The following is a 22,848-nucleotide window of genomic DNA, read 5'->3' on the forward strand; positions in this document are numbered from 1 at the left end:
CATTGGTTGAGTAAGAGCATTTGAGACATTTGTAAGATTTTGGCCCTTCACTGTGGATATTTATCACATGAAATTTAAGTGCACTTCGTGAGGCGAATTTCTTATCACAGTCATCGCATTCGATGTAATCTCCAGTGTGTGTTCTTATGTGATTTGTCAATTTGTTCCTGAATTTGCTCTTGTAGTCGCAATAATCACACGAAAACAGCTGACGGTGATGTTTTCCATCGTGGAGATGTAACCCGTATTGGGAGGGAAAGTGTATGTCACAAATACTACAAACAAATATGGCTCCTTCTGCCTGATGCACAAGATAATGCTTTTTAAGCCCTTGTTTATTTGTACTTTTGAAGTTGCACTGTGAACAAGGGTACATCACATTAAGGTGACGCAGGCAGTGATACTTAAATGAATTTTTATGTACGGTTGTAAAAGAGCACTTTGGACAATCGTATCTTTTAGTATCACCAGCAGAGGTATTCTCAACCCGCTGCCGCTTGGACATTCTGAATGTTTAGTAGAGTTAGAATATGAAGCAATGACACTTGACAGAACATCTGTCTTCATGCTATCTTCTTGTGGGCCACCTAGGTCCGGTCTCTCTTTAAAAAAAGGGAACAGAGCAATCGATAAAGATATGGAAATGTGGAGTTGTTTGTCTATTAGAGGGTGGATAAATTAGTGAAATACTTTGTGTATAAACCTAATATTATGGTAGTGAAGCAATTAATACACGGCAGAGTTTACAAAAAATGAATTGGTCAGAATAAAAACGTATAAAAACTTTATAATTTAACATAGATTTTGATAAAAATTCTTTAAAAGCAATTATATCGATCGCACATTAAACAACTACAAACAGGAACTTATATGAAAAAGATAAAAAATTAACAAAAATATTCTCCTTATAACATATTCAATCTGTTGACATCTGTTGACAGACTACAGTCAATAACATTAAAATACGACACCAATAATACTCATAAAAACTACATCATAGCAAAATCTGAATTAAACATGAATTAAAAATCAGCCAACAGAGTTATACATACAAATATTTCTTGTGTTTGAATTTTGAAATCAAACATAAAAGTTTACAGAACGTTCAACGTCTGGAATGTGGATGTTATCTTACTAAAATATAAAAAGAACATATCGCAGCCAAAAATAACCAAACATCAAATATCAAATTTCATTGAATTAAAAACAAGTTTTTCACAATCATACAAAAAGAACTTTCAAAATCTACTGTCATTCCAAATCTACATAAACATGTGTATCAGTTGTCGTGAAGTCAGAAGTTTCGGGTGAACTTGAACACCCGGCCGGACTCCTGTCAAAAAGTGGAACATTCTCCGGATTGAGAATCCCTCTTTTTGCTCTTCTCTTGCAAATTATAGCAGTTGCTACAACTACGAACACTGAAATATAAGACGTTATAAGACGTAATATTTGATACAAGAGAAACACCATTTTCGGACGTGAGGAGAGTTAGGACTCCAATATGATTTATAAAGTTAGTGATACCTACCAGCTAATACTGTGTAATGAGCATTTCACATTTTAAGGTACATAACAGGTAGTACTACATACTACATACCAGGTAGTACTACATACTACATAACAGGTAGTACTACATACTACATAACAGGTAGTACTACATACTACATTCCAGGTAGTACTACATACTACATACCAGGTAGTACTACATACTACACACCAGGTTGTACTACATACTACATACCAGGTTGTACTACATACTACATACTACATACCAGGTAGTACTACATACTACATACCAGGTAGTACTACATACTACATACCAGGTAGTACTACATACTACATACCAGGTAGTACTACATACTACATACTACATACCAGGTAGTACTACCTACTAGATACCAGGTGGTACTACATACTACATACCAGGTAGTGCTACATACTACATAACAGGTAGTGCTACATACTACATAACAGGTAGTACTACATACTACATACCAGGTAGTACTACATACTACATACCAGGTAGTACTACATACTACATACTACATACCAGGTAGTACTACATACTACATACCAGGTTGTACTACATACCTACTAGTGTAGACGTTATTATTATTAGACCTACTAAATACTAATTTAAACAGCGGATATCTGCCAAAGAAAGAAAAAACTAGCCTAAAGAAAATATGAATTACATTATCTGCAATATTAAAATTCAATATTCCGCGTCCTAACCTAAAACTGTGACAGTCCAAAAGAAAGGATTCTCAGTAATAAGGGAGGGGACACGTAAAGGGACTATATCAGTGTCTCCGCAGCATTGGTACACGTTTGTACCGTTAAACTTGACTTTACAGCAATCTATCACACATTCTATCACGCGGTGTGCGTCTACACACCTCATCCTATTGATGATTAAATAATTAATTAATTAAAACAAATTATATCGTTAGAATGTAAGACGGTTCAATAAAATGTGGTATACTATGATAAATAAAGTTTTAATAATCCTGCATAAAATATCAGTTTCGATATTTATTAGATCATTGCGAATTTGAATAACTTTATTATGCTATTAACGTTGAAAATATGTGCTGATCTTTTTAATTATGCCATGATCTATCTCACTTTTCTAAAATATGACATGTCACATTGTTGGAACGGTGGATTAGTTCATTATGACAAGAAAAACAGTGAAACAAGGATCACATGGCAGACAATCTGACTCAATTTCACGATGACGTACAAGTTTGTAACTTATGTTCTTAACAATGTTTCATGTTAACTGGATAGTAACATGATCTGTAATGATATTCAACGATAAGAGGACATACAGATAGTAAAATATTAGAACTATCATGTCAGACAATTTAAGGATACTCATGCCTGTGTTTAATAAATAATACTAAAGATACCTCTATTTAAACATAACATGGAAAATTCTCATGACTTTATATTTTCATACTTTAACTTAAAAAACCTTTGTGCTCGTAACACCTCACAACTTAATTACATTACAGTTTATCGTACTACAAATCAATGTCTAATACTTAACTAAGGGAGATTTCCCCTCATAGTAACACCCCTTCAACTTGCTACTCAGGCCACACCCCTCCAGCATGGCCACCATGGGCCCATCATTGTGCATATCCGCAACATGTCTCCAATCACCCATAAACCTTCCTCCAGCCCACACTTGAGGCATCCAGGTGCACCCTGACAGCTCAATACACGTCTCCTCCAGCTCCTCATCATCTGCCACGTTCAGAACCATGTACCCCTCTATCCCGCGCACTATTCCGTGTAGTTTCAGAGCTTGTGTGGCGTATTCCCCAGTTGGGTGCCTCAAGTCTGTCTTGGGGTCTCCCTGGACCACGTATACAAGCTTGAAGCTGTCGAACAGTTCGCTGACAAGACCAAGTCGGTCTGTGCCCCGGGCTGCTGTAATCTTCTCTTGCCATTCTGTTATTTTAGCCCATGCTGCTGCCGTCTGTTCGGGTGTTTTGGGGGGTGGGTTGGGGAATTGGTTTGGGTTTTTTTTGGGTTTTTTGGTTTTTGGTTAGTTAAAAATTTTGGTTTTTTAAAGGGGTTTTTAAGTTTTTTTTGGGTTGGGGGGGTTTTGGTTTTTTGGTTTGTTTTTATGGTGGGTTGGGTGGTTTGGGGGGGGGGTTTTGGGGGGGGGGGATGTTTTGGGTGGTGTTTGTCCGGGGTGGTTTGGTTGGGGTTTGGGTTTGGGGGGGGGGGTTTGGGTTGTTTTGGGGGTGTGGGTGGGGGGGGTTTGTGGGGTGGTTGGGGGTTTTGGGAATTTGGGGGTTTGGGGTTTGTTTGGGGGGTTTGTTGGGTGGGGGGCTAAGTTGGTGGGGGGGTGGGGGGGTTTTTTGGTTTAAAGGGGAAAGGGGGAAAGGGGGGGGGTTGGGGGTTTTGGTTGGGGGGGGTGGGGGGGTTGGGGTTTGGTAGTTTGGGTTGGTGGGGGGGTTTGGTTTTTCCCCCTTAATGGTCAAGGGGCAAGGGAAATTACCTCTCCTAATTTGGTTGACCAGGGTGCATGAAGTTTCCGGTCCTAATTTGGCTATATACACAAAGGGTGCATGATGTTACCTGGCTCCTAAGTTGTGGACTATGATACACAGGGTGCATGAAGTTACCTGGCTCCTAAGTTGTGGACTATGATACACAGGGTGCATGAAGTTACCTGGCTCCTAAGTTGTGGACTATGATACACAGGGTGCATGAAGTTACCTGGCTCCTAAGTTGTGGACTATGATACACAGGGTGCATGAAGTTACCTGGCTCCTAAGTTGTGGACTATGATACACAGGGTGCATGAAGTTACCTGGCTCCTAAGTTGTGGACTATGATACACAGGGTGCATGAAGTTACCTGGCTCCTAAGTTGTGGACTATGATACACAGGGTGCATGAAGTTACCTGGCTCCTAAGTTGTGGACTATGATACACAGGGTGCATGAAGTTACCTGGCTCCTAAGTTGTGGACTATGATACACAGGGTGCATGAAGTTACCTGGCTCCTAAGTTGTGGACTATGATACACAGGGTGCATGAAGTTACCTGGCTCCTAAGTTGTGGACTATGATACACAGGGTGCATGAAGTTACCTGGCTCCTAAGTTGTGGACTATGATACACAGGGTGCATGAAGTTACCTGGCTCCTAAGTTGTGGACTATGATACACAGGGTGCATGAAGTTACCTGGCTCCTAAGTTGTGGACTATGATACACAGGGTGCATGAAGTTACCTGGCTCCTAAGTTGTGGACTATGATACACAGGGTGCATGAAGTTACCTGGCTCCTAAGTTGTGGACTATGATACACAGGGTGCATGAAGTTACCTGGCTCCTAAGTTGTGGACTATGATACACAGGGTGCATGAAGTTACCTGGCTCCTAAGTTGTGGACTATGATACACAGGGTGCATGAAGTTACCTGGCTCCTAAGTTGTGGACTATGATACACAGGGTGCATGAAGTTACCTGGCTCCTAAGTTGTGGACTATGATACACAGGGTGCATGAAGTTACCTGGCTCCTAAGTTGTGGACTATGATACACAGGGTGCATGAAGTTACCTGGCTCCTAAGTTGTGGACTATGATACACAGGGTGCATGAAGTTACCTGGCTCCTAAGTTGTGGACTATGATACACAGGGTGCATGAAGTTACCTGGCTCCTAAGTTGTGGACTATGATACACAGGGTGCATGAAGTTACCTGGCTCCTAAGTTGTGGACTATGATACACAGGGTGCATGAAGTTACCTGGCTCCTAAGTTGTGGACTATGATACACAGGGTGCATGAAGTTACCTGGCTCCTAAGTTGTGGACTATGATACACAGGGTGCATGAAGTTACCTGGCTCCTAAGTTGTGGACTATGATACACAGGGTGCATGAAGTTACCTGGCTCCTAAGTTGTGGACTATGATACACAGGGTGCATGAAGTTACCTGGCTCCTAAGTTGTGGGACTATGATACACAGGGTGCATGAAGTTACCTGGCTCCTAAGTTGTGGGACTATGATACACAGGGTGCATGAAGTTACCTGGCTCCTAAGTTGTGGACTATGATACACAGGGTGCATGAAGTTACCTGGCTCCTAAGTTGTGGACTATGATACACAGGGTGCATGAAGTTACCTGGCTCCTAAGTTGTGGACTATGATACACAGGGTGCATGAAGTTACCTGGCTCCTAAGTTGTGGACTATGATACACAGGGTGCATGAAGTTACCTGGCTCCTAAGTTGTGGACTATGATACACAGGGTGCATGAAGTTACCTGGCTCCTAAGTTGTGGACTATGATACACAGGGTGCATGAAGTTACCTGGCTCCTAAGTTGTGGACTATGATACACAGGGTGCATGAAGTTACCTGGCTCCTAAGTTGTGGACTATGATACACAGGGTGCATGAAGTTACCTGGCTCCTAAGTTGTGGACTATGATACACAGGGTGCATGAAGTTACCTGGCTCCTAAGTTGTGGACTATGATACACAGGGTGCATGAAGTTACCTGGCTCCTAAGTTGTGGACTATGATACACAGGGTGCATGAAGTTACCTGGCTCCTAAGTTGTGGACTATGATACACAGGGTGCATGAAGTTACCTGGCTCCTAAGTTGTGGACTATGATACACAGGGTGCATGAAGTTACCTGGCTCCTAAGTTGTGGACTATGATACACAGGGTGCATGAAGTTACCTGGCTCCTAAGTTGTGGACTATGATACACAGGGTGCATGAAGTTACCTGGCTCCTAAGTTGTGGACTATGATACACAGGGTGCATGAAGTTACCTGGCTCCTAAGTTGTGGACTATGATACACAGGGTGCATGAAGTTACCTGGCTCCTAAGTTGTGGACTATGATACACAGGGTGCATGAAGTTACCTGGCTCCTAAGTTGTGGACTATGATACACAGGGTGCATGAAGTTACCTGGCTCCTAAGTTGTGGACTATGATACACAGGGTGCATGAAGTTACCTGGCTCCTAAGTTGTGGACTATGATACACAGGGTGCATGAAGTTACCTGGCTCCTAAGTTGTGGACTATGATACACAGGGTGCATGAAGTTACCTGGCTCCTAAGTTGTGGACTATGATACACAGGGTGCATGAAGTTACCTGGCTCCTAAGTTGTGGACTATGATACACAGGGTGCATGAAGTTACCTGGCTCCTAAGTTGTGGACTATGATACACAGGGTGCATGAAGTTACCTGGCTCCTAAGTTGTGGGACTATGATACACAGGGTGCATGAAGTTACCTGGCTCCTAAGTTGTGGACTATGATACACAGGGTGCATGAAGTTACCTGGCTCCTAAGTTGTGGACTATGATACACAGGGTGCATGAAGTTACCTGGCTCCTAAGTTGTGGGCTATGATACACAGGGTGCATGAAGTTACCTGGCTCCTAAGTTGTGGACTATGATACACAGGGTGCATGAAGTTACCTGGCTCCTAAGTTGTGGACTATGATACACAGGGTGCATGAAGTTACCTGGCTCCTAAGTTGTGGACTATGATACACAGGGTGCATGAAGTTACCTGGCTCCTAAGTTGTGGACTATGATACACAGGGTGCATGAAGTTACCTGGCTCCTAAGTTGTGGACTATGATACACAGGGTGCATGAAGTTACCTGGCTCCTAAGTTGTGGACTATGATACACAGGGTGCATGAAGTTACCTGGCTCCTAAGTTGTGGACTATGATACACAGGGTGCATGAAGTTACCTGGCTCCTAAGTTGTGGACTATGATACACAGGGTGCATGAAGTTACCTGGCTCCTAAGTTGTGGACTATGATACACAGGGTGCATGAAGTTACCTGGCTCCTAAGTTGTGGACTATGATACACAGGGTGCATGAAGTTACCTGGCTCCTAAGTTGTGGACTATGATACACAGGGTGCATGAAGTTACCTGGCTCCTAAGTTGTGGGCTATGATACACAGGGTGCATGAAGTTACCTGGCTCCTAAGTTGTGGACTATGATACACAGGGTGCATGAAGTTACCTGGCTCCTAAGTTGTGGACTATGATACACAGGGTGCATGAAGTTACCTGGCTCCTAAGTTGTGGACTATGATACACAGGGTGCATGAAGTTACCTGGCTCCTAAGTTGTGGACTATGATACACAGGGTGCATGAAGTTACCTGGCTCCTAAGTTGTGGACTATGATACACAGGGTGCATGAAGTTACCTGGCTCCTAAGTTGTGGACTATGATACACAGGGTGCATGAAGTTACCTGGCTCCTAAGTTGTGGACTATGATACACAGGGTGCATGAAGTTACCTGGCTCCTAAGTTGTGGACTATGATACACAGGGTGCATGAAGTTACCTGGCTCCTAAGTTGTGGACTATGATACACAGGGTGCATGAAGTTACCTGGCTCCTAAGTTGTGGCTATGATACACAGGGTGCATGAAGTTACCTGGCTCCTAAGTTGTGGACTATGATACACAGGGTGCATGAAGTTACCTGGCTCCTAAGTTGTGGACTATGATACACAGGGTGCATGAAGTTACCTGGCTCCTAAGTTGTGGACTATGATACACAGGGTGCATGAAGTTACCTGGCTCCTAAGTTGTGGACTATGATACACAGGGTGCATGAAGTTACCTGGCTCCTAAGTTGTGGACTATGATACACAGGGTGCATGAAGTTACCTGGCTCCTAAGTTGTGGACTATGATACACAGGGTGCATGAAGTTACCTGGCTCCTAAGTTGTGGACTATGATACACAGGGTGCATGAAGTTACCTGGCTCCTAAGTTGTGGACTATGATACACAGGGTGCATGAAGTTACCTGGCTCCTAAGTTGTGGACTATGATACACAGGGTGCATGAAGTTACCTGGCTCCTAAGTTGTGGACTATGATACACAGGGTGCATGAAGTTACCTGGCTCCTAAGTTGTGGACTATGATACACAGGGTGCATGAAGTTACCTGGCTCCTAAGTTGTGGACTATGATACACAGGGTGCATGAAGTTACCTGGCTCCTAAGTTGTGGACTATGATACACAGGGTGCATGAAGTTACCTGGCTCCTAAGTTGTGGACTATGATACACAGGGTGCATGAAGTTACCTGGCTCCTAAGTTGTGGACTATGATACACAGGGTGCATGAAGTTACCTGGCTCCTAAGTTGTGGACTATGATACACAGGGTGCATGAAGTTACCTGGCTCCTAAGTTGTGGACTATGATACACAGGGTGCATGAAGTTACCTGGCTCCTAAGTTGTGGACTATGATACACAGGGTGCATGAAGTTACCTGGCTCCTAAGTTGTGGACTATGATACACAGGGTGCATGAAGTTACCTGGCTCCTAAGTTGTGGACTATGATACACAGGGTGCATGAAGTTACCTGGCTCCTAAGTTGTGGACTATGATACACAGGGTGCATGAAGTTACCTGGCTCCTAAGTTGTGGACTATGATACACAGGGTGCATGAAGTTACCTGGCTCCTAAGTTGTGGACTATGATACACAGGGTGCATGAAGTTACCTGGCTCCTAAGTTGTGGGCTATGATACACAGGGTGCATGAAGTTACCTGGCTCCTAAGTTGTGGACTATGATACACAGGGTGCATGAAGTTACCTGGCTCCTAAGTTGTGGACTATGATACACAGGGTGCATGAAGTTACCTGGCTCCTAAGTTGTGGACTATGATACACAGGGTGCATGAAGTTACCTGGCTCCTAAGTTGTGGACTATGATACACAGGGTGCATGAAGTTACCTGGCTCCTAAGTTGTGGACTATGATACACAGGGTGCATGAAGTTACCTGGCTCCTAAGTTGTGGACTATGATACACAGGGTGCATGAAGTTACCTGGCTCCTAAGTTGTGGACTATGATACACAGGGTGCATGAAGTTACCTGGCTCCTAAGTTGTGGACTATGATACACAGGGTGCATGAAGTTACCTGGCTCCTAAGTTGTGGACTATGATACACAGGGTGCATGAAGTTACCTGGCTCCTAAGTTGTGGACTATGATACACAGGGTGCATGAAGTTACCTGGCTCCTAAGTTGTGGACTATGATACACAGGGTGCATGAAGTTACCTGGCTCCTAAGTTGTGGACTATGATACACAGGGTGCATGAAGTTACCTGGCTCCTAAGTTGTGGGCTATGATACACAGGGTGCATGAAGTTACCTGGCTCCTAAGTTGTGGACTATGATACACAGGGTGCATGAAGTTACCTGGCTCCTAAGTTGTGGGCTATGATACACAGGGTGCATGAAGTTACCTGGCTCCTAAGTTGTGGACTATGATACACAGGGTGCATGAAGTTACCTGGCTCCTAAGTTGTGGGCTATGATACACAGGGTGCATGAAGTTACCTGGCTCCTAAGTTGTGGGCTATGATACACAGGGTGCATGAAGTTACCTGGCTCCTAAGTTGTGGACTATGATACACAGGGTGCATGAAGTTACCTGGCTCCTAAGTTGTGGACTATGATACACAGGGTGCATGAAGTTACCTGGCTCCTAAGTTGTGGACTATGATACACAGGGTGCATGAAGTTACCTGGCTCCTAAGTTGTGGGCTATGATACACAGGGTGCATGAAGTTACCTGGCTCCTAAGTTGTGGACTATGATACACAGGGTGCATGAAGTTACCTGGCTCCTAAGTTGTGGGCTATGATACACAGGGTGCATGAAGTTACCTGGCTCCTAAGTTGTGGACTATGATACACAGGGTGCATGAAGTTACCTGGCTCCTAAGTTGTGGGCTATGATACACAGGGTGCATGAAGTTACCTGGCTCCTAAGTTGTGGGCTATGATACACAGGGTGCATGAAGTTACCTGGCTCCTAAGTTGTGGACTATGATACACAGGGTGCATGAAGTTACCTGGCTCCTAAGTTGTGGACTATGATACACAGGGTGCATGGACCGCAGGTTAATAGTACCAGGCTCCAGAGATGGCCTATATTCGTCACTACTGATTCCTGTCAAAGAAAACACCATAAATGGTTATATAACATAAACTAATTACAACAAGTTACAAATCTATTACATTTATTGAGAATTATGTAATGTAACGTGATGGAAATATTTTAAGCGGGCATATCCTGTCGAGGATGCACGACATGAAGAATTTGTTTTAACTTTGTATGAAAAGCATCAATAAAGAAATAACAGTAGCTTCAGACGTCAAAGTGGTTGTGGTTCATGAAATTTCCGTCTTTCAAACACAACTAATATTGTGTATATAATTGATTTCTAAGCCTGTTAAAAATATAAACCTGGCAATGATCCAACATATTGACGCTCAGCCTTGATCATGTCCCTTAATTTTCTCCGTCTCTTATACTCCAGCTCTCGCTTCAGAACAGATGTCTGATATGTGCCAATCTTGTCAGGTTGCCCAACTGCAGCAGTGCGCACTGGCGTGATTAGAGAGGTGCTGCATACGCCTCGTAACTTGGGTATGTTTCTCAACATCCTACATAGCAGCTCAGATTAACATTTTAAGAATATAAACAAGTTAGTTTTATACTCAATGAAAAGAATACATTAAACACAAAAGCACATGAACATGCAAGTATACACCTAGGTCTTTATTTGGGCCTAATTTTAAACTTACAATATCTCAATTGCATTTGCCTGCCTCTTGACTGTAATGGAGCAAAAAATATCCACACTGCTCAGTTTTTATGATTCCACTATCTGGAATTACAGATGAACATTAATTCACATAAAAGTACAAGTCATTACATATATAATTGTAAAGTTTTTGAAGTGTCCTAGTACAGTACATTGTCTTCCCCCAGTGGCGTAACGCTGCCCCGGCCACCAGTGGCGTAACGTTGCCTGTTGGCGCCCCCCGCCGAAAGGTTGCCCCCCTGTTGGCGCCCCCTCCCCTTTTGGTGCCCCTCCCTAAAATTGAACAAATTAGGTGATTTTAGAGGATACGACGGTAAAATCTTTAAAAAAGTGTGTATCTAGAGCAAAACGCACAGTTTTGCTAGTACTTTAGGTAAGTTTTCGAAATTATCCCATATTCAAACAACGATTTGGCGCCCCCCTAAGACTGCGCCCCCCTGACTAGCGGGGTCAGCAGGGCCCTTCGTTACGCCACTGCCGGCCACCCCGGCTATGCCGGAAGGCGCCACTCTCAGGGGGCGCCAAAAAGGCGCCCTTTCTCAACGAAAAGTTGCCCCTAGGTTTTTTCTTGAATTTTTCTTGAATTTTATGACCTCTCACTGAAAATAACGCCTTATTGGTGTATTCCCCTGTCCAATTTAGCGCTCAGTCGGTGTGAAAAAATTTTTGGGGTCCTTTTTTTGCTCCAGCATCTCGACAGCAAAACACAGCGCAGCTTGAGCTGGTGATCTTTCATCGCTCCTCAGTATGTGTCCTAGCATCTTCCACCTAGATAACTCAGCACGCTCAGACATAGGGGTAGAGTTACTCTGTTTGTAGAGGGTATCTTTGGACATCATACTGCGTGGCCAGCTGACATTCATGATCTTTCTGAGGTGGTTACGGTGACATGCATCTAGTTTGTCCCAGTACAATTTAGGCATTCCCCAGCAACTAGAGTTATACATGAGGATAGACCATACTACTTGGGCCTCATAGACCTTCAGCTTCTTCTGTAGGGGGATCTTACTCTGGCACCAGACCTTCTTGAAGTTCTGGAATGCTACATTGGCTAACATGATTCTTCTGGTGACATCTTTCCTACTTTCTAGCAGAGAACCCAACAACTTGCTACTGCACCATTCTTCATTCATTCTAAGGGGTTTACCATCATCCATGACCTCATCTTTTCCAGCTATGTAGACGTGTACAAACTCTGTCTTTGATTCATTAATATTCAGATTCCACTCTTTGAACACCTTAGTAGCGATAGGGAGGAGGGCTTCAAGAGCATCTTTCTCTTCACCAAGATAGTCGATGTCATCAGAGTAGGCATCTTCTTCAGGCATGCCACTAGGGCTTATAGGGGGGAGGGGTTGGTCGCAGCGTCACGGCACGCAGGTGGTAGCAGGCACCAGCTAGAGTGATTGTGAAACAGAGGCCTGAAACACTATCACCTTGGGGTCCTCCATTGGTGCTGATGAATACAAGGGAGGTAGCGTCGTTGACTCGCACCTTGATCTTGGTGTTGCTCAGGAGGAATCTCACTAGTCTGATCTCATCTCTTGTGCACCCTGCGTCGTCGGTTGAGCACAGTCTGCCTACTGATAGTATCGAAGGCACTGGACATGTCTAGGCCCATCTTGTGGAAAGACCACTCTCTTTCTTTTACAATGCTGATCAACATACGGTGACACCATACCAGGTCTCCACAGCTTCTCTTTTGCTTGTAGGCAGCTTGCCATGGACCTGTGTAAGCGTCTACCTTTGCTTCAATTCTCCTGAGTGTAATGAGGGATAGCAGCTTACGAGCACAGTTACATAATGTCAGGGGTCTGAGGCTTTTCAGTTCACCAGGAGTCTTGCCAGGCTTTTGAAGAGGGGTGATGAAACATTCTCCGACAGCGTCAAGGAACAGGTTCTCTTCAAAGCAGGTGTTAATGATTTTGGCGTAATGGACACATAGCGCACTCCCACCATACTTGAGGAGCTCATTGGGGGTATTGTCAGGTCCATTGGCTTTGCCGTTCTTGAGGCGTTTAGCAGCGGTTTTTACCTCATATTCTGTGATAGGGCAGTCGAGGGGAGAAGGGGGACCGTCAAACGGATCAAGGGCAGGTTCATCTCCAGTCAGCTGTTCTTCATAGGGGGGGGGGTGTCACGTCCGTCTATGTCCGCCTATGTCCTGTCCTTTTTGGATTCTATGAGACAACGGACGTGTTTTTTGGGACATTGGCGGACACGGACGGACATTGGCGGACTCGTACTCTGTTTTATAGATCTGGTACATTGTTGGCTCGGAATATTTGTTCAATATAACACATACGGGGTGATGAAGTGATCACTGTGGATTAGTCTACCCAGCGGTCTCCAGTACTCTGTCTCTATCGGGTCCTTCAACGTTAAGCTGTTAAGCTGATGTTGTCGTTCTATTGTTTATATTATCTCTATAATAGACGAAATAACGTACGCTCATTGGTCAGATATTTAATTGATAAACCAATGGATGCGGCGATCTGAACAGCGAGTCTCTTAACTTTAGGGGGGGGGGGGGGGGGTGTCACGTCCGTCTATGTCCGCCTATGTCCTGTCCTTTTTGGATTCTATGAGACAACGGACGTGTTTTTTGGGACATTGGCGAACACGGACGGACATTGGCGGACTCGGACGGACATTGGCGGACTCGGACGGACATTTGTGGACCCGGACGGACATTGGCGGACTCGGACGGACATTGGTGGACATTAGCAGACATTGGTGGACATCTTCTATGTATTATAATTTTGTACAAAACAAACGACTTATTTATCACACTAAAGCTATTAATAGCTTTAACTTATATCAAATTATATAGGGACCCAGGAAAAGGCCCCAGGAGGAGGAGGAGGAGGACTGTTGAGGACTGATGAGGAGGACTGAGGACGAGGAAGAGGAGTAGGAGGAGGACTGAGGAGGGAAGGAGGAAGAGGACTGGGGAGGATCAGGAAGACCCAGGAGGAGGACCCAGGAGGACTGAGAAGGAGGAGGACTGAGGAGGATGGCTGAGGAGGATGGCTGAGGAGGATGACTGATAGGGAGGAGGAGGAGGAAGAGGAGGAAGAGGACTGAGGAGGAGGAGGGGAAGGACCCAGGAGGAGAAGGAGGACCCAGGAGGAGAAGGAGGACCCAGGAGGAGGACCCAGGAAAAGGCCCTAGGAGGAGGAGGAGGACTGGGGAGGAGGAGGACTGTTGAGGACTGATGAGGAGGATTGAGGACGAGGAGGAGGAGTAGGAGGAGGACTGAGGATGGGAGGAGGAAGAGGACTGGGGAGGATCAGGAAGACCCAGGAGGAGGACCCAGTAGGAGGAGGAGGAGGAGGACCCAGGAGGAGGAGGAGGACTGAGGAGGACTGAGGAGGAGGACTGACGATGACTGAGAAGGAGGAGGACTGAGGAGGACTGAGGAGGATGGCTGAGGAGGATGGCTGAGGAGGATGACTGAGGAGGATGACTGAGAGGGAGGAGGAGGAGGAGACTCAGGAGGAGGACTCAGGAGGAAGAGGAGGAGGAGGACTCAGGAGGAGGACTTAGGAGAAATGAGAAGAGGACTGAGGAGAACTGAGGCGGAGGAGGAGGAGGAGGAGGACTGAATAGGAGGAGAAGGAGGGGGACTGGGAGAGGACTGAGGAGGAGGAGGACTGATGAGAAGGATGAGGAGGAGGACTGAGGAGGAGGACTGAGGACCAAGGAGGAAGAGGAGGATGAAGAGGAGGAGGAGGACTCAGGAGGAGGAGGACTGAGGAGGACTGAGGAGGATGGCTGAGGAGGATGACTGAGAGGGAAGAGGAGGAGGACTGAGGAGGAGGACTGAATAGGAGGAGGAGGAGGGGGACTGGGGGAGGACTGAGGAGGAGGATGGAGGACTGAGGAGAAGGATGAGGAGGAGGACTGAGGTGGACTGAGGAGGACTGAAAAGGAGGAGGACTGAGGAGGAGGAGGAGGAGGAGGACTGAATAGGAGGAGGGGGACTGGGGGAGGACTGAGGAGGAGGATGGAGGACTGAGGAGAAGGATGAGGAGGAGGACTGAGGAGGACTGAGGAGGACTGAGGAGGAAGAGGAGGAGGATGAAGAGGAGGAGGACCCAGGAGGAGGACCCAGGAGAACTAAAGAGGAGGAGGAGGACTGGGGAGGAGGAGGACTGTTGAGGACTGATGAGGAGGACTGAGGACGAGGAGGAGGAGTAGGAGGACTGAGGAGGGGAGGAGGAAGAGGACTGAGGAAGATCAGGAAGACCCAGGAGGAGGAGGTGGAAGAGTAGGAGGAGGTAGCATCTAAATGTTATTTCCATTTTTGTCCGTTTTTGTCCATTTTTGTCCGTTTGTCCGCTCTATTTTTTGTCCGTTTTGAAAATATAGGGTACCGAACGGACAAAACTACATGATCCCCCTATAACAGCAAAAATTGAACATTTTATTTAGCAATTTAGGTGTCCATTAATGTCCGCTAATGTCCGTATATGTCCGTCAATGTCCGTCAATGTCCGTCAATGTCCGCCTATGTCCGCCTATGTCCGTCTCACAGGATCTCACAGCTTCGAACATTTGACGCGTGTCGTCAGTTGATGAAATTTCTTCAGCTAACTGGTCAGCCTTAGCACACTCTAGCTCTTTCAGTCTCTTTTTGATGTCTTTACCGAGCTTATTTCTCCGTCCTCGCAGTACAGAGCTATCACAGGGCTTGTTGGTGCTTGCCAGGGCAAGGCGTATATCGTGTCGTTCTGCGACTAGGGCAACAACAGTAGGGTCATTAGAGAAGAAGCACTTATTCTTAGCCTTCCTATAGCCTAGGGTCTCAGCAGCTGACTTATCGATTACCAAACATTAATTATTTTCTAATGACCAATGTATATTTATAAAACGCTCCATATATGCCAAACTAAAATTCGATAATGAACTTCATATTAGTGCTGCGTGCTGATAAATATCCTGGGAATCAATCAACCCAATTGTGGCGTGGCGGTAACATATTTTCGTGTTCGGCCGGTTTTAGGCTTGAGTTTGTGCTCCAATAGTGGTAAATCTGGTGCTAGTAAAGCTCTTACAGGCAACTGGCTCCTTTTTCCAACTGCTTTTGGTTTAAGCGCTGACTCATATCTGGAACTGGAACGGGTATGATTGTAATATCCTACGAAGTCAGCATGCTAAATTATTTCGCAAAATCTCGTTTTTCTTAACAATATTTAGAGTTTATGGTTTAGGCGCGGTGCACCACTAACTTTTCCATTTTCGGGGCGTTGTTTGTTGTTGCTTGTTGCTACACGCTATATGGAACAGTCGAACTATAAGAACGCCCACCAAGATCCGTATCTACAAGGCTGCTGTTATTACTATTCTGTTATATGGAGCTGAAGTCTGAAACACAACAAAGAAGCAGATGAAACGATTTAAGGTATTCTATCTGACCTCCCTGATATGAGATGAATCTTGAAGATAAAGTGGTTCTTCCATGTCTCCAATGAAGAATTTCTGAGGCGTGCTGGAATTAAGTCTATCGAAACTTTCATTGGTTCGGCTAGACTAAGGTAGTTCGGTACGGACATGTTGTCAGAATGCCAGAGACACGGTTTTCCATTTTTTTAAACTGGATTGGAAACCAAACTATGGAAAGAGACTGAGAGGACGACCCCGCAAATAAAAAGCTGGATAGCCTGTGTACTTGAGGATGCGGCTGATTTTACAGGTGCCGATTACATCAGCAGAGACGCAGTAAAACAGTTAGCTCTAAAATGAGTGGAATGGAGGAACATGTTACGCCGTAGAAGAGATGTGTGATGCAGGCCACTCCAACGACTAGGAGGAGACCTTTTCATGTAGCATGTAGTATGTATGTTAATTGACGATGTCAATTCATCGCAGCTTGGTGAGGCCCAGTAGCGCATTTCTGATCTCGCCGATCTAGCGAGGTTGCGAGAAGCATAATTGAGTGCGCGGCGCGGCCCAGTAACGTGCATTGCGCTACAAGTATGTATGTTCTGCCAATCGAAATATTTTTGGTTATATTGACTGTTGATATTTTTAAAATTTGATAACATTTATTCTTGTATTTCAAAAATGATGTTGAGTTTTTAAAATGACAAAAAATTATAACTATTTCCGGTTGCCAGTGTGTTCAAGGTTTAAAAATTTGTAAATATTTTTTCTTAAAATCTTGTGATATAAGTACTAAAAGTTTCGTCTCCATGATATGAGCTGATTACGATGCCATAACAATCATTCCGTAATAACAAAAACTGTGAAAGTTATAGGACAAAAAATTTTAAAAAAATTGCGCGAAAAAAGGACGCGCAGCTAACGAGCGCCGTGCAGCATTTTTAGCAAAAATTACTACACAGTGGAATTATTTTATTCACATTTTAAAAACAACTTTTGTGACCAAATTTATCGAAATCGGAGAAAAAAATTCTGTGGTTATAGCGCAATGCATTTCACTTAACCATGTGCTTTTGCGCCACTTCGGGCGCGCTAAGGCAGGCGCGTGCTACTGCAAGCGCAAGGGCTCTGGATAGAGCAACGATGCACTACTGGGTCGCGCCGCGCATTTTCTCGCAACCACCGTATGCAGATCGGCGAAATGCGAAAGATTGACATCGTGAATCAAATTCTGTGGCAACTCGTTTATTACATTGACTGTAATTTGACGCACGCTGCAACCTCCTTTAAATCACACGCACGGCCGGCTTAACCAAATTGTTAAATAATGGTCTGGCCCGGCGCGCGCTACTTCGTAGCACTTGCCATCGAGAAGAAAGCGGCGCGCGCTACTTCGAAGAAATTTAGACGAGTAACATCCATCAAGCAGCCGGCCGGCGTGCAAGCTTCGCGTGCACAAAAGGTATACAACGTGTAGCAAGCTATGACCAGAGCCTTTTTAGGATAACTCCAAACTCCAAACTCAAAATCTACAATGTCCCCAATTTTCCGCTTGGGGAGGAAACGTTATTAGTTATTGTTACAAGGCGGATATTTTGCAAAAAACCAGATGTTTCTAATTATTTTACTTTCAGAGACTTTAGCCAGTAAGGTTTTCTGGGTGCTAAGTTGGCTGCATTATAGTTTGTAGCTCCGCGCTACGATTTCTTATATCACGTCGTTGGTCGTGACCCACACGGTCGTTTCACTATGTAGAGTTTCTACGATACAGTTACCTGAGGACCCCAGGCTATTATGTTCATTAACATAAATAAAGATTTGGCGGAATGACAGGCTGAGCGCGGCCCAGTAACGATACAGGGGGGCGCGCACTCGTGCGCGGCGGGTCATACAACGTATGACTTACGATTTCGCACTGATCTTCCAAGCATATAAACAATCTGCGCAGCTATGTTTTATACAATTCGCCGCGCACTAACGCACTTGTATTGTGCGCAATCTTCCGAATGTAGGTACTAAAGACCGAAAAAAATATGTTAGGCTCATAATGATCAGGGTAGCATGAACCTTGGAAAAATTTCCAGGAATCCACTTTCACAAGCATTCCTTAACCCACTCGTCTGCTGACGTAACAAAAACTTAGCCAAAAACTTCCCAACTTCCCTAAAACTTAAACATAAACAAGAAATGCGGCCGCTTTTCTTTTGTGGATGGCCGCTCAATTTCCCGATCCGGGATGAAGTATTTTATCATATTCCATACCACCTGGGGACCCCAGTCTTTGCTGTTTATAAGCATCCAGATATGGCGGAGTGACAGGCCGAGCGCCGCCGAGTTGATATAATTCTATATTAAATTTGAAAATCGTGTATATTTCTATGTAACCATATGTTTATTGTTTATGCAGCCTGACACGGATCTGTGCAAAATAGTAATACTAACTCAAAATAATAATACTCTATATACAATGCTATCAATTAGTCCCTAGCGGGATGCGTACATGGTGAAATTAACAATGTACTTGAACATTTCAGCACCGCGCGCCAACAATTGTTTAATTCAGATGATCGCGCAAAATAACTTTGCGCAGGCAGACACGTGGGCGATAACTAGACTGGGGGCGAGGGCACGTACGCACGCACGCATGCACGCTCGCAGGCACGGTCGCAAAGCTACCATATACAAAAAAAAACCTCGATCGCTAACCCTTGTCCTTGACTCTTTTGTGCCTTCGGCACTTTGAGTCATGGATCGGGAAAAAATTATTTATGACGTAACATCAAAAACATGTGAAAGAAAGTATATTTAAAAATTTCCTGCAAAAAAAATGTACCTAGTAATTTCATTATTAATGCATTCTATCAGATGGTAAATTATACTTATATCAATACTCGAAAAAGAACAAAAGAGGGTGAAACTTGGAAAATTAATAACTCCTCAAGAGCTGGATCGCTATTCCTGAACCTCATCGAAATTGAGGCTTTTAAGTTAAATATTTGGCTTTAGAGTTTAGACAATGTAATTTGCAGTTAAACACTTATTATACACAGTACACACGCACAGTATTGTTCCTCCGCCCTGTGGAGTGTGGACCACATAGAGTCTAGCTCTAAGCTCATATAACATCTGAACAGTGAACTGCTGTTATTTAAAATATATGGTGCTCAAACTAACAGTTGTACTGAAGCTTTAGTTTGGAGATCACTTTTAGTAAATGTTTAGAACATTAAGTTTCGTAGTTTAATAGCTTTATGTAGCTTTATAAGTATCAGCATTATCCGAATACCTTGTTTACATTAAGTTGAACCTGTTTCAAATTTGATAACCACATTTGCTTGTTTTCTATTTTCTGGGTTACTACCATCACTTTTTATAAACTTGTTTCTGCCTGATGTCAGATGTAAACAAAGCGAAAAGCTCTTCAAATAAACACTGACATTTAGTTTTGTACAGTCCTTGACTTGTTAGTGAAATGGAGCAGCAAAATGTTCCAGACTTTAAAGATGAGATGAAGATAGAAGAAGAAAGTTTTTCACCGGAATTGATCAAGACAGAGATTAAGAAGGAGGAAGATAATTTTATTATTAAATCAGAAGTGTATTCGAATGCAGTTTCTCAGTTGGATTGTCCCAACCAGGAGTCAGCAATAGCTTGCCACCAGTGGGTTAATACCAGTGAAAATGCTTACATTCGCTCCGAATTTTCCTACAATGCAAACCAAAAAACAGCTTTAGTTTTACATCAGCAAACTCATACCAGTGAAAAACAAAAACCATATAAATGCTCTGAATGTTCCTTTAGTACTGGCTGGAAATCAACCCTGGTTCGACATCAGATGATTCATATCGGCGAAAAACCGTATAAATGCTCTGAATGTTCCTACAGTTCAAGCCTAAAATCAAACCTGCTTAATCATCAGATGACTCATACCGGTGAAAAACCATATAAATGCTCTGAATGTTCCTACAGTTCAAGCCGAAAAAGAAACTTAGTTCGCCATCAGATGACTCATACCGGTGAAAAACCGTATAAATGCTCTGAATGTTCCTTTAGTACTGACTGGAAATCAACCCTGATTCAACATCAGATGACTCATACCGGTCAAAAACCGTATAAATGCTCCGAATGTTCCTACAGTTCAAGCCTAAAATCAAACCTGCTTAACCATCAGATGACTCATACCGGTGAAAAACCGTATAAATGCTCTGAATGTTCCTTCAGTTCAAGCCGAAAATCAAACCTGCTTAACCATCAGATGACTCATACCGGTGAAAAACCGTATAAATGCTCTGAATGTTCCTACAGTTCAAGCCAAAAATCAGACCTAGTTAACCATCGGATGACTCATACCGGTGAAAAACCGTATAAATGCACCGAATGTTCCTACAGTTCAAGCCAAAAATCAGACCTAGTTAACCATCGGATGACTCATACCGGTGAAAAACCGTATAAATGCTCTGAATGTTCCTACAGTTCAATCAAAAATTCACTCTTAGTTCGCCATCAGATGACTCATACCGGTGAAAAACCGTATAAATGCTCCGAATGTTCCTACAGTTCAATCCGAAAATCAGACCTAAGTAAACATCAGATGACTCATACCGGTGAAAAACCATATAAATGCACCGAATGTTCCTACAGTTCAATCCAAAAATCAGACCTAGTTAACCATCAGCGGAATCATACCGGTGAAAAACCGTATAAATGCTCTGAATGTTCCTACAGTTCAATCCGAAAATCAGACCTAAGTAAACATCAGATGACTCATACTGGCGAAAAACCATATAAATGCACCGAACGTTCCTACAGTTCAATCAAAAATTCACTCTTAGTTCGCCATCAGATGACTCATACCGGTGAAAAACCGTATAAATGCTCCGAATGTTCCTACAGTTCAATCCGAAAATCAGACCTAAGTAAACATCAGATGACTCATACCGGTGAAAAACCATATAAATGCACCGAATGTTCCTACAGTTCAATCCAAAAATCAGACCTAGTTAACCATCAGCGGAATCATACCGGTGAAAAACCGTATAAATGCTCTGAATGTTCCTACAGTTCAATCCGAAAATCAGACCTAAGTAAACATCAGATGACTCATACTGGCGAAAAACCATATAAATGCACCGAACGTTCCTACAGTTCAATCAAAAATTCACTCATAGTTAGCCATCAGATGACTCATACTGGCGAAAAACTGTATCAGCGGAATAACTCAAATTTTTTTCATGAAAACGGTCAGGCTTCGACTTTCTGTCAAAAAGATAGTGTTCGAGGACCCATTTTTGTTAAGCCTCTACCTTTCGTGAAGCCTCTCACATTTGTAAAGCCTCTATACTTCGATGACCCCTTTCTTTCCAGTTCCAGCTTACCTCCCAGTTCCTTCTCAAGTTACCAACCAGCATCTCACAAGTCTCACCCTGCAGCTCCTCTCACCTTCTCACCTGGTGAATCTGTTTTCACACCTGCTCCCACTGTCCCACCTACCTTATACTCTACAACATTTCCTTCCCCTCTCATATTTCCTGCCAGTTCAGCGACCCTGGGGCGTTTATCAAAATTTATGTGATATGTTATGATGGGGACGAAGTTTCTGGTTCAAATCAAATATCAATTAGCACAATGCTGACTTAAATGGTTTAATAAATCCTAGTAGTTTTACTATTACAATGTATATTGGGGGGATTTGGGACAAAGTATAAATTAAAACTGTATGGTTCTATAAAGTTAAGTAATTATAATCAATAATCAGGGAATATTACAAAATCTATATTAATGTTATTAGAAGTTAGTATAATACTTTATACGTTAATATTTTTGTTTTATTAAGTTTTCGAGCAGGAATCCGTATAACCCTAAAATGGTGTCAAGACTCAAGAGACTAAAATAAATATTACCTATTTAATTCGCGTTTTTGACACCACTCGGGGGTCCAAATTTTGAGATTGGTGTATTTGTGGGAAATGTGAAACACTACCTGAAGGGGAAGTTTCCTAAGTTGTCATGTTGCTCTGATATTAGCGTTGTTCGAGACATGATGGAAACAGAAAATCAATGTATAACTGAACACAGCAAATTTTGCAATTTTATTTTTAATAGAGACGCATTAGAAATGGCCGCATATGGTCACAACACTATTAGTTATCCGGATAAAGATGACCAGGAGAGTTTCCACCAACTTTTACGCCATACAGCTTATAGATCCTTTCTAAATTTGTTAGAGTTTCATGAACTGGGGAAAAATAATCGGTACAGGCTCCCTGCGTGTGTAATTCAAGCAATAAGAAGCAAATATCCGAA

At 43.6% G+C, this 22,848-nt stretch overlaps 3 protein-coding genes across 4 annotated transcripts in view; 1 reads left to right on the forward strand and 2 right to left on the reverse strand.

Annotated features, from left to right (window-relative positions):
* Positions 1–2,708: 2,708 nt before the first annotated feature.
* Positions 2,709–22,848, reverse strand: part of LOC134823007 (uncharacterized) — a 57,382-nt gene continuing 37,242 nt past the window's right edge. The window contains exons 2-4 of one of the 2 annotated variants that reach the window (XM_063834313.1): positions 10,797–10,996; positions 10,402–10,499; positions 2,709–3,505 (exon numbers count right to left, since the gene is read on the reverse strand). In XM_063834313.1, coding sequence (XP_063690383.1) covers positions 3,047–3,505; positions 10,402–10,499; positions 10,797–10,995 — 756 coding nt within the window. In that variant the 5' untranslated portion in view covers position 10,996 and the 3' untranslated portion in view covers positions 2,709–3,046. Of the gene's footprint in view, positions 3,506–10,397; positions 10,500–10,796; positions 10,997–22,848 lie in introns of both variants that reach the window. The other variant, XM_063834312.1, reaches the window with a different exon arrangement.
* LOC134823008 (proteasome subunit beta type-1-B-like) overlaps positions 10,560–22,848 on the forward strand; it is a 96,633-nt gene continuing 84,344 nt past the window's right edge. The window contains exon 1 of the mRNA XM_063834315.1: positions 10,560–10,575. The gene's annotated coding sequence lies outside the window, so the exon portion shown is untranslated. The remainder of the gene's footprint in view (positions 10,576–22,848) is intronic.
* Positions 11,796–12,485, reverse strand: LOC134823591 (uncharacterized). Its single transcript, XM_063835126.1, has one exon. It carries the CDS (start codon positions 12,483–12,485, stop codon positions 11,796–11,798), a length of 690 nt encoding a protein of 229 aa, XP_063691196.1.

The sequence above is a fragment of the Bolinopsis microptera genome, chromosome 11, assembly GCF_026151205.1.
Source record: "Bolinopsis microptera isolate Bmic1 chromosome 11, MBARI_Bmic_1.0, whole genome shotgun sequence".
Lineage (NCBI taxonomy): Eukaryota > Metazoa > Ctenophora > Tentaculata > Lobata > Bolinopsidae > Bolinopsis > Bolinopsis microptera.

Excerpts from the sequence above, each read along its gene's own strand:
- LOC134823591 (XM_063835126.1), bottom strand. The coding sequence starts at position 12,485 with ATGCCTGAAGAAGATGCCTACTCTGATGACATCGACTATCTTGGTGAA.